Source organism: Rhinatrema bivittatum, chromosome 6 (genome assembly GCF_901001135.1).
Source record: "Rhinatrema bivittatum chromosome 6, aRhiBiv1.1, whole genome shotgun sequence".
In the NCBI taxonomy this organism is placed as follows: domain Eukaryota; kingdom Metazoa; phylum Chordata; class Amphibia; order Gymnophiona; family Rhinatrematidae; genus Rhinatrema; species Rhinatrema bivittatum.
Genome location: NC_042620.1, coordinates 120,857,897 through 120,877,699, shown reverse-complemented (window position 1 = coordinate 120,877,699; position 19,803 = coordinate 120,857,897). Strand labels below are relative to the sequence as shown.

The 19,803-nt window shown below is 39.6% G+C and overlaps 1 protein-coding gene across 1 annotated transcript in view; it reads right to left on the bottom strand.

The window, feature by feature from the left end:
- AGPS (alkylglycerone phosphate synthase) overlaps positions 1–19,803 on the bottom strand; it is a 394,780-nt gene that overhangs the window by 222,360 nt on the left and 152,617 nt on the right. The window contains exons 8-9 of the mRNA XM_029605879.1: positions 13,924–14,004; positions 335–460 (exon numbers count right to left, since the gene is read on the bottom strand). Coding sequence (XP_029461739.1) covers positions 335–460; positions 13,924–14,004 — 207 coding nt within the window. The remainder of the gene's footprint in view (positions 1–334; positions 461–13,923; positions 14,005–19,803) is intronic.

Genomic DNA, 19,803 nt, shown 5'->3' with positions numbered 1-19,803 from the left:
TAAAAAGACAGTTACATGAGATTTAGACTTTTACGGCAAGGTCTGCAGTCTCCTTTTAAGTTTCCCAAAACTTAAAGAACAGAACTTGCATACTAACCCAATAAAATATATCAGTAATAGGCCTGCGCTCCATATAAAAGCAAAACACATTTATACTGAAGTTTTTTTTTAGTCAGATCGTCGAGTACAGGACTAAGCATCTGCTACACAGTACTATCAGATAATGGGAGATTTCTTTCCCTGGGAATAATACACTAGAATGGAATTCTAGCATGCTTATCTTCTGGTATTTTTTCCCAGCAGTTAAGGATAACATTAGATGTAAAAGCTTTACCAGATCTTCAATGTTTCCATAGATGTTCTTTTTCATGCCTGAAGCTCTTGTGGCCACCCATCCTCCCACAGTACTGAATTCCATGGAATCTGGTTCATGGCCTGTACAGTAACCACTTTCTCCAAGCTGCAAGTACAAAGGAAGCAATAAATCAAGGTCATCTGGGCAGACTGTGCCACTCAACACGTTAAACCGTTTTAAAAACAAATTTTCTTTCTGCATTTGCAAGTCTCTCCTATGAGGAAAAGATTCAGCTATCGTTTTACACAAAGTACGACGACAGCTTCAAAATTTATTGACTACATCATAAGGGCAGCACTGCCAATTTAAAGCTAAGGCATCAGTGGACATTTTTCAAAGTACTTTCTACCATATGCACAGTATAGAACAGGCCTCTCTCTCCCTCTCAAACACAATGGATTTATTTCAGCTCCAAGACTCCTACAGTTTGAAAAGGTGCAAGTCAGACATATGGAAACAAATTACATCTAAAATAACTGCCAACTTCATCTAAATACTGCCAATAAAGGCAGAGGGACTGAAAAATTAAGGGCCTTATTCAATAAAAGGCTTTCCCCCCCCCCCCATGTGCACAGAATGGGAAAAGATCCCTTTTTGAATAAGGCCCTTTATTTTTCAGTCCCTCTGCCTCAATGGGACATGCAACAGACCTGCAAAAGATTTCAGCAAATTGCCTGTATTTAATTCTCTTAAAGGAGTGATGTGTTTTAATGTACTGCCATCTGGCCAGGCTTTCGATATACAGTGGCATCTTGTATTTGTGATGCAGGTCATGCATTACTCTACATTAAAGAGTCACTTGTTTCTCATTTTTCTACATTAGTGCAGCTTTGCCATCTGCACAGCACCTGAGTTTGAATGGATGCCCTTAAACTGCAGCAAAACCCAAAGCAGTCCCACTAAATTCATTTTCAAAACTTGAATATCTCACACTGTACAGGCCTACCATCTGCACTTTATACCATTAATCTATGTTGACCAATTTGATAAGAGTATGGTTAAAGTGTGTTTATTTTTCAAAAAAGCCAAGCAGAGATGTAAAAAAATGTATCAAGTAGGTTTACAGTCATTTGATCCAGTAATATAAGAGCAATGAAACAAAATATAACCACTAAGTCAGAATAAACCTGTTCAATTCTACTGAGCAGCAATACTACTTAAAAAAAAACCAAAATAAAAAAACCAAACTCAATCACCTAAATCAAAACATATAATACGATTACATAGAGAACTCCATTTACTAAATTTCTATCTGAAATAAACTAGGATGGTTTTGATATTGTAAACCTCGAAACTTTGTAAACCGTTGTGATGGCAAAAACCGAACGACGGTATATAAAACTCGATAAATAAATATTACACTAATAAATACAATTTTAAACATTATTTGTTAGTTTACTCTTTGGCCTTCTGCATAGTAACATTTTATGAAAGGTATAGTACAATAAAAATGCAAGACGGCCTCGTAAAAATGTTGGTTCAAATACAGAAATATCCTCCTCCACAGCCTATTACTACAGCTCTTACATAACAGGACCTTTATTCAAGGTGCTAAACTACAACAGGTAAGTTTTTCTGGCTGAATTCAACTGCAGAAACCTTACCTTGAAGGGGGATAATGTTTATTAATATCTTTTTGTTCTTTTAATTTTGAAAAAGGGATTTTTTTGGCATTGCTCTTTTTGTTTCTTAGGCATTCTTTCTACTTAGTTTTATTTATTTATTTATTTAAAGCTTTTCTATACCGACTTTCATGATACAGATCAAATCGGTTTACAGGGAACAGAAGCATTATAACGTTAACCATAACCAGAAGGAGCGGAAAGTTACAATAAAACAGGGGGATGTAACTGGGAGGTGATAAGCAGAGGGGGAAAGAAAAACTCAATAACTAATTACAACTAAAGAGATGGCAGGTACTAGAGCCTACATCTGATCTGTGGCATGGCAAGATGCTGGCCTAGATTAGGGGAAAGCTTGTCTGAATAACCATGTCTTAAGTTTTTTTTTGAAAGACAGAAGACAGGATTCTTGTCTGATGTCCGGTGGTATGGCATTCCAGATGGAAGGTCCCGCTGTAGAGAAGGCCCGTTCTCTGGTAGAAGACAAGTGAGCCACTTTGTTAGGGGGGGCGGCCTGGAAGGATGGCGCCAAGGTGATGGCCCTAAGGTGATGGCCCTAAATTTAAAGGGCTGTCTCTTCCAGGAGTTTGGGGCCTCCAATTGGCCGGCGAGCCGAGTAGACGGGGTTTCCGGCAGCCTCGAGGCGGTGGGAGCGTAGAAAGGAAGCGTAGCGGGAAAGGTTTGCCTTACATATAACATACATAAGAACATAAGATATGCCATACTGGGTCAGACCAAGGGTCCATCAAGCCCAGTATCCTGTTTCCAACAGTGGCCAATCCAAGTCACAAGAACCTGGCAAGTACTCAAACATTAGATAGATCACAAGTTACTATTGCATATTAATTACTTTGCTCTTGTGTCTTTTTGTTTCTGCCTTTTGATTTAGTAGTTCAAAAGGACAGCTTTTTCTTCAAAACTTGGGATTTGAAAGAAGCTCATTGCCTGTGTTAATTAGATAAGGATCTGAGCTCTGCATATAAGTCACCAAAGCTAAGAACTATTCTGCCTTTACTGGAGGAGCTAAACTACTCAGGTAAGTTTATCTGGCTGAATTCAACTGTGGAGACCTTACATTGAAGGGGGATAATTTTTTATTAATAACTTTTTTGTTCTTTTAATTTTTGAAAAGGGATTTTTTGCATTGCTTTTTATTGTGTCTTATATATTCTTTCTACTTAGTTTTAGAAAGATAGAGTAGAAGGAAAGAGCACCCTCCCCCCACCCCAGCTCCCACCCACCCCCCTACCTACACTTCTAACTTTATAGACTACTTTCTAGTTACGGGGGGGGGGGGGGGGGGTGGTGGACATTAATTGGCAGAGTAACACAAGAAAGTAATTTAGATAAATTTAATTACTGTAGAATCAAGTAAAGTTTCAGGAGGAGATTAATTAATAATACCAGAGTGGATATTTCAGGTAATTAATTTTCAGGATAAGAGAAAAATACTGGTTAGTGCCAGAAAAAGGAGTGAGAGCAAGTGAATTAGCTCAGTCTATGTTTTCTGCAAATAGAACAAATTAAGTACATTTCTTGGGAGCTGATTGGTAGCATCATATTAGACTTTGTGGGAACACTGAGTGGAGAGGATCACCTTGCTGGTAGCTGAACAAAATCAGTAAGTACTGCTTTGGGAAATTTTAGATTTTAAAACGTTTTGGGGAGAATTAAACTATTGGCGCATATTCTTTAGTGTTTGTGTGTCTGTATTAAATGGGAAGTCAAAGGCAGGCAGAAGCCAGGAGTTTGTGTGTTTTGATTTCCCTCCCTCCTCCTTTAATTTATAGGTAGGAGACACTTTCACATAAATAGCCACTGACATTAGCAATGGTAACATGGAATAGAATTAGTTTTTGGGTACTTGCCAGGTTCTTATGGCCTGGATTGGCCACTGTTGGAAACAGGATGCTGGGCTTGATGGACCCTTGGTCTGACCCAGTATGGCATTTTCATATATATATATATATATATATATATATATATATATATATATATATATATATATATATATATATATATATCTCAGCCTTTTAACATAATCACAGGATTGCCAGAGGCCTTATTAAGAGTTTAAACATCCCCTTGTAGGTCACTATCAGATAAATAGTGAATACACTAATAAATTTAAAGGACTTAAATTGTACGCATCCCTACTCCCATAGCAACCTAAACTTAACTAGAAACTGAACAAAACTGAGATGAAGGCAGCAATCCAGCAACAAGAGAAGGGCCTTTCAATCTTTTGCATAGAGTGTCACATGTATGATTTTTTTTTCCCGCCGGTGAGAGGTTGTATGTGTGCACCCGGTGCAAAGACTCCTGTCTCTCAGAGAATGAGTCTGATCTCTGGAGGCTAGAGTGGCAGACCTGGAGGAGCTGAGGCAGACAGAGATGTATATAGATGAGACCTTCAGGGACACAGTAGTCATGTCCCAACTCCAGTGTGGCAGCCCAGGTAATGCCTTGGAGGAGGAAGGTCTCCTGGTTGGAAAGTATCAACCTGGTGCAGCAGGAAATGATCCTGTAGCAAGGACCTGCTCTCCAGATGATGCACTGTCCTCTCGCATCAAGGATGTGTTGCCCAGGGCTACTGCCTAGGACAGAAGGATTAGGTCAGCTTTCATAGTTGGCGATTCGATTATTAAGCATGTAGACAGTTGGGTGGCTGGTGGGTGTAAGGATCCTGGTAACATGCCTACCTAGTGCGAAGGTGGCAGACCTCATGCGTCATCTAGATAGGATTTTAGACAGTTCTGGGGAGGATTCAGCTGTCATGGTACATGTGGGCACCAACGACAGGAAAATGTGGGAGGGAGGTTCTGGAAGCCAAATTTAGGCTCTTAGGTAGAAAGCTGAAAACCAAAATTTCCAGGGTTGCATTCTCTGAAATGCTCCCTGTTCTTCACACAGGTCCCCAGAGGCAGGCAGAGCTCTGAAGTCTCAATGTGTGGATGAGAAAATGGTGCAAGGAAGAGGAATTCAGTTTTGTAAGGGGGGGGGCGGAGTCTTTTCTGAAAGGATGGGCTTCACCTTAACTAGGGGGGAAAAAGGCTACTAGTGCTAACCTTTAAAAAGGAAATAGAGGGGAGAGAGCATTGGAGACTGTCTGCGAGGCCTTCTGCCATCTGGAGCCCCCCCCCTTGTTTGATTGCCATAGCTTTGCTGGGAGAGGGAGCCTCCCCCTTGTGATATCTCCCTGGGACTTAAAGCAAGGTGTGCTGCAGTGCATCGAAGCCACACGCCAAAGGGGCATGCCCCTTATCGCAGTTTGATCTCCAGTGTTAATTTTTACGGATTCCTTCCTTGATGGGTAAGAGGAGGAAAGGCTCTATTAGGACCTTCCCCTCAGGCTCTCCTCAGCATCACAGCCCACATTGGAAGTTTTCCAATTTTCAAGCCAGGTAGTTTCGGGTAATGAACTTGAATCGGAAGATTTCGTTGCTTCAGAGGTGTTGACCTCTCTTAGTCCCAAAAGACCTAACCCACCAAGGATTAGGAGTCCCACCCAGATGGGATTCCTGGATAATGTTTCAGCTCAAGGGAACCCTGTTTCGTTTGTCTAGAGAGGGACATCCCCTCTGAGATCTCTAGGCTCCTCTACTCCATCCAGTTAAGCCAGTCTTAACGCTGGATTCTTTGTGGGTTGCTATTACCAAGTTGGAGGCCTCTTTGTTGTCCAGGATAGACTCCATGTTGATCTCTGTTGGGAACATGTCTATGACTATTAGTGATCATTCTCAGAAGTTGTATGATCAAGCTGAGAAATTGAATACCTTGGAAAAAAGATTTTGTCCGTTTCAGAACAGAATACCAACATAATGCTTAATAATCTGATTCTACTTAGAAAGTTGGAAAATCTAGAGAATTTTACTAGAAGATGTAATTTGCGATTATTGAATTTTCCTAGATGTTCTATTATTCCTCCTATGGAAATGTTAGGAAGATTTTTTCCAGAAATTCTTAGCCTTTCTAAAGGATGCTTTCCTTCAATTGTTAAAACCATTTATCCTCTTCCATAAAGTCAATGGTGGATGCTCAGAACGAATCATTTGATTTGACAGGTTTTTTTTAGAAAATTCTGACTGTGTCATTAATGATAGAGTTACATTGTTAGTGGAATTTCTTAAAGTATCTAACAACATATATTGAAACTTTTTTTCAATTTAAAAGAGAGTGTTCTTTCTTTGGTCATAAGGTTTCGATTTTCTGTGATGTTACAAGAGATACTCAATTGCGTCGAAAAGCTTTTCTTGATAGGAAGCAGAGGATGTTACAATTAGGTGGATCATTTCAATTAAAATTTCCTTTAGGTCCCCGCTGAGGGCCGGCCGCCGGACCAAGGCTTACTTCCGAGGGATCGCTGAAATCACCTCGGCAATCTCGACTGGGGGATGGACCCAACCGATGCCACCGCAGGAGAGCGGGGCTCATCTGTAGAGGTAAGATTTCTTCTTAATTTGGATTTCTTTGGTAAAATTTACTCTAACGCTATGCTAGCGTGCATAGAGTCCCTAACTGCTATGGAGACGGAAAATACTGAAGAGCTGCACTTCCTGCAGGGGTATATGTACTAGGGCTGACGTCAGATTGAAATCTGACCCATCTCCAACTGCTATCAGGAGTACACTATATCCATTGGTCCTGAGTCCATCTGCTACATGCTACAAAAATATGCTTAAGAATCAAGGTAACATATGTTTTTCATGAAGTAGCACAGCTGGATAATTTCCTGAGCAAACACGAAACCCCCAATATTGATAGTGGTAATACTTAATGTAATATTCTAGGTCCAAAAAAAAGTGGCTTTTCAATGTGTAATATGGTTTTTCCTTTTTAATATCTCTTCCCTTTTGTGTTTTTATTTATTTTATTTGCTTTTATATACCGAGATTCAGCAAATGCCATCACGTCAGTTTACATATAACAATTTGAAAAACAAAAAGAGGATACAATGTAACAAAATATAACAAATGAGGGAACAAAATGGGATATTATTACAAGATATATATGTCATATATGTTAGTAACAGGAGTGTGATCAATGAATGAAGGTGGGTTGAAACGAGGGAGAGTCATGAGAGGGATGGTTTAAAGAATGTAGTGAAGGTTAAAATAAAGGGAAGGGAGATAGGATAATGGGAAGTAAGGAGAAGATATGAATGAAAGATGGGTGATTGATCTTAAGACATTATAAATGCTTTTTTGAATAGCCAAGTTTTTATTTTTTCTTTAGTTTTGCACTGTTTAATGTAAACTTTTCTTGTAATCTGATTGTGACTAAAGAGTCTTTCTGTAACCAAGGTTAATTACTTGGAAGATTTGATTTAAAATTCAATAAAGAAATAATTAAAAAGGAAACAGAGCAGCTTTCAAACTAGAACAAAAGGGAAAGCCAACAGTCACTCAGCACACATGGTTCGGAGGGAGGTATCTTCAAAGGATACTAATGAAGTATTAGAGTTAGGGCATCCCAACTGAGAGGCTCTAATAATTAAAAAAAAAAAAAAAAAAAATAGTCCAAGTGCCTATAAGTAAAAAATCACCTGAGCTAAAAGATTCCAAATTATCCCTTACAAATGAAAAGCAGAATGTTAATACAAACAAAAAACACATTTTGAAATGTTTGTATGCTAATGCCAGAAGTCAAAGAAGTAAGATGGGAGAGTTAGAGTGTATAGCACTGAATGATAATAGATTTAATTGGCATCTCAGAGAAATGGTGGAAGGAGGATAATCAATGGGATAGTGCTATATCAGGGTGTAAATTATATCGCAATGATAGAGAGGAGCAATTTGGTGGTGGATGTCCGGGATGGCATAGAGACCAACAGGATAAAGATTCTACAAAAGACTAAGGGGTCGATTTTAAAAGAAACGCGTATTCCTGGTGCATGCACATTCTATAAAATCTCATGGCCATGTGCATATGTGTGGGCAGCATGCGTGGGGGTGGGGGGGGGATTTTAGTAAACTATGAGCGGCAATGCAATCAGGCCTCCCTCAGTTCCCTCCTAGTCCGCTCCAATTAAGGAGCAGACTGGAAGGTAACTTTCCTATCCCTAACCCTACCCTTCCTACCTCTTCCCTAACCCTAACTATCTCCATTTTTTTTTTGTTTTTTACTTACTGCTCCATCAGAGCAGAAGCAACTTCCGTGCGCCGGCTCGGCTGGCTGCTGGCGCGCGCTTCCCCAGGACAGCAGCTAATGGTGCTGTCCTGGCCCGCCCCGCCTCACAGACCCGATACTTGTGCGCATAATCGGGGTTTACACATGTGTGGCTGGGCCTTTTGTAAAATGCGCGCAAGGTCTGGCCACACACAGGCCCTTGAAAATTTACCTGTAAATGCACAAACAAATGTTTACGCCAGTCCACCTGGCCAAAATAATGAGATGGACAGTGACATTTTAAGAGAAATTAGGGAAGCTAAGCAAATTGGTAGTACAGTAATAACGGAGGATTTCAATTACACCACTATTGACTGGGTAAATGGTACATTAGGACATACTAGAAAGATAAAGTTCCTGGGTGGAATAAATTATAGTTTTATGGAGCAATTGGTTTAGGAACTGACAACAGAGGAAGCAATTTTAGATCTAATTCTCAGTGGAGACCAGAATCTGATGAGAGAGGTAACTGTGGTGCGGCCGCTTGGCAATAGCAATTATAATATGATCCAATTTGAATTAATGACAGGAAGGGGGACATTAAGTAAATCCATGGCACTAGCATTAAACTTTCAAAGGAAAACTGACAAAATGAGGAAAATAGTGTAAAAAAAATTGAAAGGTGCAGTTACAAAGGTAAAGAGTGTGGAATAGGCGTGGACACTGTTTAAAAATATCTTAGAAGTGCAGTCCAGATGTATTCCACACATTAAGAAAGGTGGAAGGATGGCCAAACGATTGCCAGCACCATTAAAAAGCGAGGTGAAAGAGGCTATTTTAGCTAAAAGATCTTTATTCAAAAATTGGAAGAAGGATCCTTCAGAAGAAAAGCCTAAGCATTGTAAATTAAATGTAAGACACTGATAAGATAGGCTAAGAGAGAATTTGAAACGAAGTTGGCAGTAGAGGCAAAAACTCTAATAAAAACTTTAAATATATCCGAAGCAGAAAGCCTGTGAGGGAGTCAGTTGGACCGTTAGACGACCAAGGAGTTAAAGGAGCACTTAGGGAGGATAAGGCCATTGCGGAAAGACTAAACAAATTCTTTGCTTCTGTGTTTACTGAAGAGGATTTTGGGAAGATAATTGTTGCAGACACGGTTTTCAAGGCTGATGATTCAGATGAACTGAACCAAATTATGGTGAATCTGGAAGATGTAGTGAGCCAGATTGACAAACTGAAGAGTAGTAAATTGCCTGGACTGGATGGTATACACGCCAGGGTTCTGAAAGAACTCAAAAATGAAATTTCAGACCTATTAGTAAAAATCTGTAACCTATCATTAAAATCGTCCATTGTACTTGAAGACTGGAGGGTGGCCAATGTAACCCCAATATTTAAAGAGGGCTCCAGGGGAGATCCAAGAAACCACAAAGAGGGGAGTCTGATTTCAGTGCCAGGAAAAATCATGGAAACTGTTATAAAGAATAAAATCACAGAACATATAGACAAACATGGTTTAATGGGACACAGCCAGCATAGATTTACCCAAGGAAAGTCTTGCCTCACAAATCTCCTACTTTTTATGAAGGGTAAATAAAAATGTGGACAAAGGTGAACTGGTATATGTAGTGTATTTGGATTTTCAGAAGGCATTTGACAAAGTCCCTCATGAGAGGCTTCTAAGAAAACTAAAAAGTCATAGGATAGGAGGAGATATTCTTTTGTGGATTTCAAACTAGTTAAAAGACAGGAAACAGAGAATAGAATTAAATGGTCTGTTTTCACAATGGAAAAAGGTAAACAGTGAAGTGCCTCAGGGGTCTGTACTAGGAACAGTGCTTTTTAATATATTTATAAATGGTCTGGAAAGGGGCACAACGAGTAAGGTGCTTAAAATTGTGGATGACAAAATTAAGCAGAGTAGTTAAATCTCAAGTGGATTGTGATAAATTGCAGGAGGACCTTGTGAAACTGGAAAATTGGGCATCCAAATTACAGAGGAAATTTAATGTGGACAAGTGCAAGGTGATGCATATAGGGAAAAATAACCCTTACTGTGGTTACACGATATTAGGTTCTATATTAGGAGTTACCATCCAGGAAAGAGATGTAGGTGTCATAGTGGATTGAAATTGTAGGCCCAGTGTGCTGTGGCAGTCAAAAAAAAGCAAACAGTATGCTAGTAATTATGAGGAAGGGAATGGTGAATAAAATGGTGAATGTCATAATGCCTGTGTATCACTTCATGGTGAGACTGCACCTTGAATACTGTGTGCAGTTCTGGTCACCACATCTCAAAAAAAATATAGTTGCACTGGAGAAAGTACAGAGAAGGGCGACCAAAATGATAAAGGAGATGGAATGGCTCCCCTATGAGGAAAGGCTAAAGAGGTTGGGGCTGTTCAGCTTGGAGAAGAGATGGCTGAGGGGGGATATGATAGAGGTCTACAAAATCATGAAAGGAATTGAATGGGTAAATGTGAATTGTTTATTTAATCTTTCGGATAATACAAGGACTAGGGGCCACTCCTTGAAGTTAGCAAGTAGCTCATTTAAAACATATCAGAGAAAATTATTTTTCGCTCAATGTGTAATTACGCTCTGGAATTCATTGCCAGAGAATGTGATTTTGGCAGTTAGTATAGCTAGGTTTAAAAAAGGTTCCTAGGGCAAAAGTCCATAAACTGCTATTAATCAATAAGGATTAGTAGCTTGGGATATATTCATTTAATGTTTGGTTACTTGCCAGGTACTTGTGATTTGGTTGGCCACTTCTGGACACAGGATACTGGGCTTGATGGATCCTTGGTCTGACCCAGTATGGCATATCTTATGTGGCTCAAAATTTAATATGAATTAACAAACTAAATTCAGGTACAAGATTACATAAACTGATAGAAGGGCAGGGGGAGCTAGTAAGATATTTAAGGAAAGAGACATCGGAATGATCATGTCCCATGATCGCAAGGTCGAGCGAAACAGTAATAAGGAAGGGTCAAAAGCCAGATGTAGAGGCAAAACCAGGAGAAAGGAGATAGTGCCTTTGTACAGGTCACTGCTGAGCACAGTTTCCTGAAAGGTGTGCAAAGACAGGCTCGGTTTACAGATCTGCTATGCTCATTCTCTCTTTTCGGTACATTTGCCTTAAGTCTCAAGTATGGGAAGAGAGGAGTCAGTGTTGCAAAATCAGTAGCCTGCTCAATGAGAGGAGAGGGGAGGAGCCCAGCTGATAGGAAATGACATCAGTTCCTCCTTCCCCACCCATCCCCAAAGAAGGAGGGGGAAAGGAGAGACTAGCTGCCCAGTTCAAATGAATTAACACCAGCAGCATGACATGCAGAGGAAGAGAGGATTTCTTCTGCCTTTCTTAACGGGGAAGTGCACCTTCAGCTGAAATTGAATTTAAAACCAAAATTTGTCTCATACAGCCATCGTTTAAAAGTTGTGGGCTGTCTGAGTTTGAGGACCTATTAGATAGGTTTGAGAAAGGGTAGGGAGTGGCTTGAGAGGTGAAAATCTTCCAGAGGAGGTTTTTTTTATTAATTTTTAATTTATCAAACTTTTTATCAGTTACATATCAAGATAAATACTTGACCAGAAAAGTGAAATATAATCATTAGTAATTACATGAGGGGAAAAAAAACCATTTATTAACCATCTTACTTACCTTACTCTATATTTCACCCATTAAGATCCTCAATACTAATTATAATAAGAATCTAATAATTGTTTTTGTGGAACAAAAGTTAAATAAGAACAAGAAAAATTAACTATTGAAAGCGATATTGCCATAAAAGCTGCAAAAGGAGGACATTTTTCTTAAATGAGAGATAGTCACAGCACATTAGGGGTACTGGATGTATCTGGACCTTGATCCTCCACACCTACATGTTTAATAAATTTGTCAGAAAGAAATTGAGTTAGTTGTGAGGGAAGGAAAAAGAGGTAGCTTAACCCTTTATATTTAACTTGGCACAGACAGGGAAACTGTAATTGAAAAGTAGCACCTATTTGTAATAACTGTACTCTCATCAACAAAAATCGCCTCCTTTTCTTTTGCTTCACCCTTGACACATCAGGAAATAATCTCACTTGCATATTGAAAAAACTACATAAGCGATACTTAAACAATCTGAATATCCACTCGCTATCAATTTCCAATGCAAATGTAACAATCATGGTACTAGGTTCAGCGAGACTTGAATCTGAGGTCTCTAATAATTCAGTAACATTCAATGATTATAATCTCTTTTTCAGGGATTTGAACTTCTCCTCTATTCCCTCCCTCCAAACTCCTTCTACCTGTGGAAATATAATAAGCTTTCACTACCGGTGGGATATTTTCTTCAGATACTTTCAATATGTCTATTAAATATTTCCTATACATTTCTTTCGGAGATATATGTACTAACTTAGGGAAATTGATAAATCTCAAATTCCTAGCTTTTAACACGTTTTCCATATTCTCCAATTTATTTAATAGTTTATATTAACTGTTATTCTGTTTTAAATAATGTAAACATTTCCTTTTCTACTTTATCAGGATCAACAATGAGAACATATCTCAGGAATGTGACAACTGCCTAAAAAGCTTTACTTGATGAGATATGTAATGAGCACAGACACTTATAAGAGTAGTAGCCAAAGATGATCTAGTACAACTGGCAAACATTTTGTTCCCTATGGAACAATAAACTTTCAGCTTACCAAACCAATCAAGAGTGAAACCTGGGACATGGAAAGGAAAGAAACTGGTCTGGCAGCAGGTTTTTAGTATAGCATTAAAAAGCCAGAGTGTGGCTAGAAGCTAACCCACTAGTGGTATTTGTTCCATGTTGTTATGTTCCTCTGAGAGAGGTGTATATTCAGGCCGATGCAATATAAATTGCAGAAAGCAACCTTAGCGCCTCCTTGCTAACACGACCCCGCTGCGGCTGCTGGTTATGAAGACCCATGCCAGTTTTCATAACCTGCCGTCTGCCAGTAATGAAAACGGCCGCCGATGCGGTCTGCCGAGTTTTTTTTTTTTTAATTTAAAAAACGTACAGAAAAGCAGTTTTTTCTGCTTTTCTGAACTTCTTTTACCTGAGCTCAGCTATAAACGCGCGTCTTGAGACGCACATTTATTTTTTTGCATGCAGAGTGAATGAGTAATAGCTCATTCACATGCATTTGCATGTGATGAACGCTATTACATTCACTCTGCGTCCGACGCGGGTTAAATAGGCGCTAATCCCCCTATTGCATTAGGGGTGGATTAGCGCCTATTTAACCAGTGGAGTGTGTATTACATCGGCCCCACTGTGATAGTTTAACTCCAGAGTAAACGATCACACTGAGATAAAAGAGAGCTGGTGATAGAGCGAAATCCTATTCAATACTCCTCACAGAAAAGCTTCCAAACAGCACTGGGACAGAAAGTGAAATAACAGAGTTAATAACCTGGAACGATGACATTTAAAGTTTTAAAAGCATGCATTCTCTGCATATTAATTTTAACCTTTTCAAAAGCATGATTTTTAAAAACAGCTGTCAGGTTAAATTGGTGGGTGTTATGAAAAGAAGACAAAATAGTAGGCAGATGCACTGGTCTCTCTCATCAAAAACTGCAGGAATGCTACAATACAGAATCAGCAACCAACTACCATTAGTCTGCAAGTTAATAATAATAATGCTTCCTCAAAAAGGTTTGCTGGAGAAAAACTGTTGCTGAACATAACCAATTCCCATTCTTTTGGGAAACAAAACTCTACATATTTAAATAGTTTTAATGATTAGTTATTGTTCACACCATGAAAAGACACCATAAATAAGGACAGAAGCTCAAAGTAGTACCTGTCTTTCCAAATCTTGTCCAATAATGCCAGCTTCTACATGAGCAGTTAGATTTTTCTCATCAATCCAGAGTATCCGATTCTGTGGTAGAGAAAAACTGAACACTGAGCAAGACATGACAAAAATAATGTAAGGTCAAAACCAAATTAAGATTGTCACAGGTGATATTTTTATATATAGAGATATATATATAGAGAGAGAGAGAGGGAGAGAGATCTTTCTCTCTCTCTCTCTCTATATATATATATATGTATATGTATGTACGGTATATGATTGTATATATATGTATGTATGTGATTGGCCATGTTCTTGCACGTACAGCCATCTGTGCACATATATATTAGTTGCAACTCTCCGGTGCTTTTGCTTTGTTTTGGCTCCTACAATCAAAGGCAGCAGGAGGAAGGCTGTATACTCTGGTTAAGTAAGTTTCAGCTGGTCCTCCCCTGGTGTTCCAAATGCATTTCATACTGTTTTAGCTTGCTCATGTTTCTTTGTCTCTTCGCAGGCTATTACTCTGGTTCACAAACTTAAGTTTTTCTCAGTAGGTGATACATCAGTGCTAGCTAGAGACACGGTGGCACCATTTTGCTAGACTGGCCCCCCCCACTGGCTCTCCAAAAAATATTTTTTAGTCAGAACACAAGTACGGATAATTCAAGTATTTTTATTCTTACATTCTTTCATGGTTATATTGTGTCCATTTATGTGTGCATTTCCATTCAGTTTAATTATACATTGTATTATTTTTTTTCAAACTTACTAATCATTACTTTTTCGCTTATTAATCATTCAACTTAACCTTTTTTTGTTCACTCACGGGCCGATACAATAAAGTCTGCGGGAGAGCAGGCGAACGCCCGCTCTCCCGGCACGCGTACAGGCCACTCTCCTGTGCGCGCGATTCAGTATGCAAATTAGGCCCGGCGGTAAAAACAGGTAAAAGGAGGCGGCTAGGGACACTAGCGCATCCCTAGCGCCTCCTTTTGTACTGGAGCAGCGGCTGTCAGCGGGTTTGACAGCAGACGCTCAATTTTGCCGGCGTCGGTTCTCGAGCCCGCTGACAGCCATGGGTTTGGAAACCGGACGCCGGCAAAATTGAGTGTCCGGTTTTTGACCCGCGAGCCGACTTCAAATTTTTTATTTTTTTTTTTTTTTTTTTTTTTTTACTTTTGGTAACTTTCGGGACCTCCGACTTAATATCGCCATGATAATAAGTTGGAGGGTGCACAGAAAAGCAGTTTTTACTGCTTTTCTGTGCACTTTCCCAATGCCGGCAGAAATTAGCGCCTACCTTTGGGTAGGTGCTAATTTCTGAAAGTAAAACGTGCGGCTTGGCTGCACATTTTTGTTTCTGAATCGCGCAGGAATACCTAATAGGGCCATCAACATGCATTTGCATGTTGCGGGCGCTATTAGGTTCGGGGGATTGGACGCACGTTTTCGGCCCCTTACTGAATAAGGTGTGACGCTAGCGCGTCGAAAACGCGCGTCCAATCGAGGGTTAACAGTGTAACTCCTTGTTTTCAGTTTTACCGTGACCCTCACTAATTAAAGGAATACATTGGGTGATTAACACCCTGCAAATCTTTATTCAAGTAAGTTGTCACCTCCATTTAAATTAGGCATTTTTATTCAGTACAGAAACTTGCCTTGGTCAGTGCATCAGGTTTTCTCAGGGCAGGATCCCGACATAAGCGACCTAGAAGGGTTACTTTGATTTGGCAGTTTTTCGGGCTTTATTATTTTGAGTCTCATTTTAAACCCTTTTGAACTTTTTTTTTTTTTTTTTTTTAACTTTTATTGAACCCACCCAGGCCAAATTAAAGTTTTACAATGATTCCTCCCCTGCGACCATTTGCGGGCTGCTTTTCTTTAGCCTCATTTGTAAATATAATTCTTGAAAAGGATCTGTTAAGGATTGCAGTATTTAATAGCATCTTTTTTATTTTGTTTTCGAGGTTTGTAGCTCTATGGACTTTGTATTTATTTATTATTTATTTATTTATAATTTTTTATATACCGCCGCTCAGAGATATTTGAAAAATAACCTCTTTTATGCAGTAAGATGGTAGCGTGGTTGCTATTTTGCAAGTACAATTAGAAAAAACAGCACATAAATTTCACCATTTAGTAGTCCTTCCTTGCGATTAGATTTTTTTTTTTTTAACCATTTACCTACTTGTTCACACAATATTTTTCTCACTTGATTTGCAGATTATAGGGTTATATCTGTTCCAGCGGTTCCACCAGGGGAAGCTGTTTCTGGCAAAACAAGGGCCTTGTTGGGGATTTTATATCAGACCCAGGAAGCTTCATAAATGTTAAGGGAACTTTCATCAGACCTAGGAAACACTTTACGCATTCTTTGTCCATGACTTCAGTATTGCATTTGTGAGGTGTTTGAGTGAGATGCATGTGTGCAAGTATGATTATTCCCATGTGAAGATGCTCATAAAGAGATAAAAACAATAGTTGGTGTATTTGTTTTATAATGTATCTTAATTATTGATTTGTTACTCATGGGTTTCACATTGAACAGGGATACATCTCCTGCCTGGTAACATAGTGCATTGAACAAAGCAACATGACAACTAAATGCTCTGTTTTGTTCATATTATTGATGTAAGATCATATATTGTTTCACTATGTGGTCCTCATACTTCCTTTAAGTAGGCATTTTAAGGTTTAGAGTTGCTCATTATTTTACGGATTGTTATGTATTAATAAAGAACTGTTTTAATCATGCAAGACTTAGTATAAACTGTACATTAGTGCTTTTTGTTTTCTGGTAGAGGTTTTGAGCACTTTTCATTCATTTACACATTGCATAATTTGAGAGAGAGAAAGAGAGAAGAGACCCACTAGATCCGCCTACACTAGATCCCATTCGACCACTCCACTAGATCCACCTACAAAAGGTTGTCTATATACACCCCCCCCCCCCCCCAAGACCACACACCTCATTTGTACGAAACAACGAGCCCTATCCACCACAGGCCCCACCCTCTGGAACTCCATGCCATCTGACCTCCGCTTAGAGCCAAGTACTCAAAAATTCAAGAAAAGACTTAAGACATGGCTCTTCAAACAGGCATACCCAGAATAGAATTCTTCGCCCCTCCCCCTGGTACTACCCCCCCCCCCCCCCTTTAGCTCCACATTGTTCCATAGTGAATTAGGCTGATCCTTTCTACTTGTTTCTATCCACATTGTCCCTTCCTCCTCGTATTAGCAATACCTTGTATTATTTTTCTCCTCGTACATGCAATAGCTTTGTATTATATTATTACCCTGTATTATATTTCTATTTGTTGTATCATATTTTTACCTTGTATCATATTTCTATATGTTAAACCATTCTTACTCCTTCCATCCACTTTGTCTCCTCCCCCTCATATATGCATTACCTTATACTATATCATTACCATTGTATTATATTTCAATATGTATTTCTAAAAAAGTATGTATCTCTTTTAAAAGTGTAAACCATTGTGATGGCATGTCTGAACAACGGTATAGAAAAAAAATACATATATACACACACACACACACAAAGATACAGTTTACTTTGACATTTATATTTCAATATGGTGCTTTTCACTCTCAGTCCGAGGCCGCCAACAGGTTAGGTTTTTCAGGATCTCTCTCATGAATATGCATGAGACAGATTTGCATATGAGGCAGTGTGCATTCAAATCTCATATGCATATTCAACAGGGATACCCTGAAAATCAAACCTATTGATGGCCCTTAAGGGCTGGAAGTGAATACTCCTGATTAAATAGTTCAAGGTTGCCTCTACCGAACTTTTGATATAAGGACTCCCTTCTAGAAACATGCTTGGGTTTGTTATATTAACCTGTCAACAGTATTTTGCCTTGAGAAGGATGTGAAACCTAAACCTTTGCTATCACAATGAAAACAAACACTTGATAAATATATATGCCAACTAATTGCAATTATGAACACTAATGATATGTATCTTTTTAGAAGTATACCTCTCACTTTATACATAACTTTACAGGTTATGTATTCTGTATAATGTGAAAAAATAGTATAGAGAAAAGGACTTTAAAAATGTATATAGGACAGACCAAGCTTGCAGTTAAGACATGATTCATCCAACACAAAAGCTGCATTCAAAAGCAAAAGTTAGAATCACCATTGCTGAAATATTGGCAGGAAATGAATCATACAGAAAATGATATTCAATTTTTTTGTCATTCAACAATTGACACACTGGAAAGGAGGTAACATCAGTCTATAGTTTTGGCATCGTGAACAATACTTTATTTTTGCATGGCAAACCATAGCTCTGGATAGTCTTAACTCCATTACTGAATGGGGGGCATTTTTGTAGTCTTTTCTGTACACTATTTTTTCACATAATACAGAATACACAACCTGTAGAGTTTTCAAAGGGGGTCAGGTTTTGGAAGGTCTGAAACCTCTGGATCCAATGGTAAGAGACCACTTACATTTTCCGATGGTAGCTACACTTGTGTGTGCAGTCTCCAAGCAGACTGTGGAAGGAGGAGCAGCCTTGAAGGATGCTCATGATTGAGTTTATCTTTAAACAAGCATCTGAAGCAGTGGCGAGGATCTTGCAGACCGTTTTTTGTTGTTCCTTGGTGGCTCGCTCTTGTTTGCTTCTCTCCCAGGAGGTTGATGACTCTGGGGTAAGTTCCAGGGCAGTTATGGAACCAGCGATTGCCTTCTTGGCAGATGCGGGCTGTGATTTGGTCCATACTTCAGTCAGAGGGGTATTTTCTATAGTAGCAGCCAGGTGTCAGTTATGGTTGAGAAACTGGTCAGCCAATGTGACCCTGAAGGCTAACCTCACCAAACTGCCCTTTAATGTCTCTCTCAGAGCAAGTTGAAGCAGACACAGCACTCCTTTAACATGAGAGGTTCCAGGCATTTTCGACCCTATAGAGGAGCAACCTTTCAGTAGATCTCAGTCCTTTCGTCCCAGACAACCAGAAGGGGCAAAGGCTCAAGTAATGGTACCTCCCGAGCCTCCCAATGACAGTTTGCTTACCCACCCCCGGGAACAGGCGATAGGGGGACACCTCTCTCTCTTTTATCAGAGGTGGGTCGAAATCACATTGAATCAGTGTCCTGGAAGTGATACAAGAAGGATATGTGATGGAATTTCACACTGTTCCTTGGGACATGTTCATGGAGTCTCCCTACCACTCCACACAGAAGAAGCGGGCAGTGGAGAGTACACTGGCAAGTCTCCTCAATCTGAGGGCTGCGGTTCCAGTGCCTACATCAAGAAAATACGAGGCAATATTCCATTTATTCGCAGTGCCAAAGGGAGGGCTCCTTTTGTGCCATCATGGATCTCAAAGCTGTCCATCATCTGCAGGTGAAACACTTTTCCGTGAAAACCTTGCACTCTGTTATAATGGCCATGCAATCAGGGTAATTTCTGACCTCCCTGGATCTGTCTGAAGCATATCTTCACATTCCTATCTGACTAGAACATTAATGCTTTCTGCAGTTCACAACTCTTTCAGTTTTGGGTACTGCCTTTTGGTCTGGTCACCACTACCAGAACCTTTTCCAAGGTAATGGTAGTAGTTGCGGCAGAGTTGAGAAAGGATGGACTCCTAGTACACCAGTGATTGGACTGGCTGATTCGAGCCAAATCACCAGAAGAGAGCCGCCTGGTGACTCAGGTGATTTCCTTGTTGCAGGAGCTCGGCTGAGTGGTGAACCTAGCCAAGAGGTGTCTTCGGCCTACTTAGTCGCTGGAAGTCCTCAGGGTTCAGTTCAACACGAAGCAGGGCAAGGTGTTCTTGCCAGAAGCTTGAATTCAGAAGTTGCTAGCTCAACTCTGTTGGACACTCTGCGCCCAACCGTATGGTC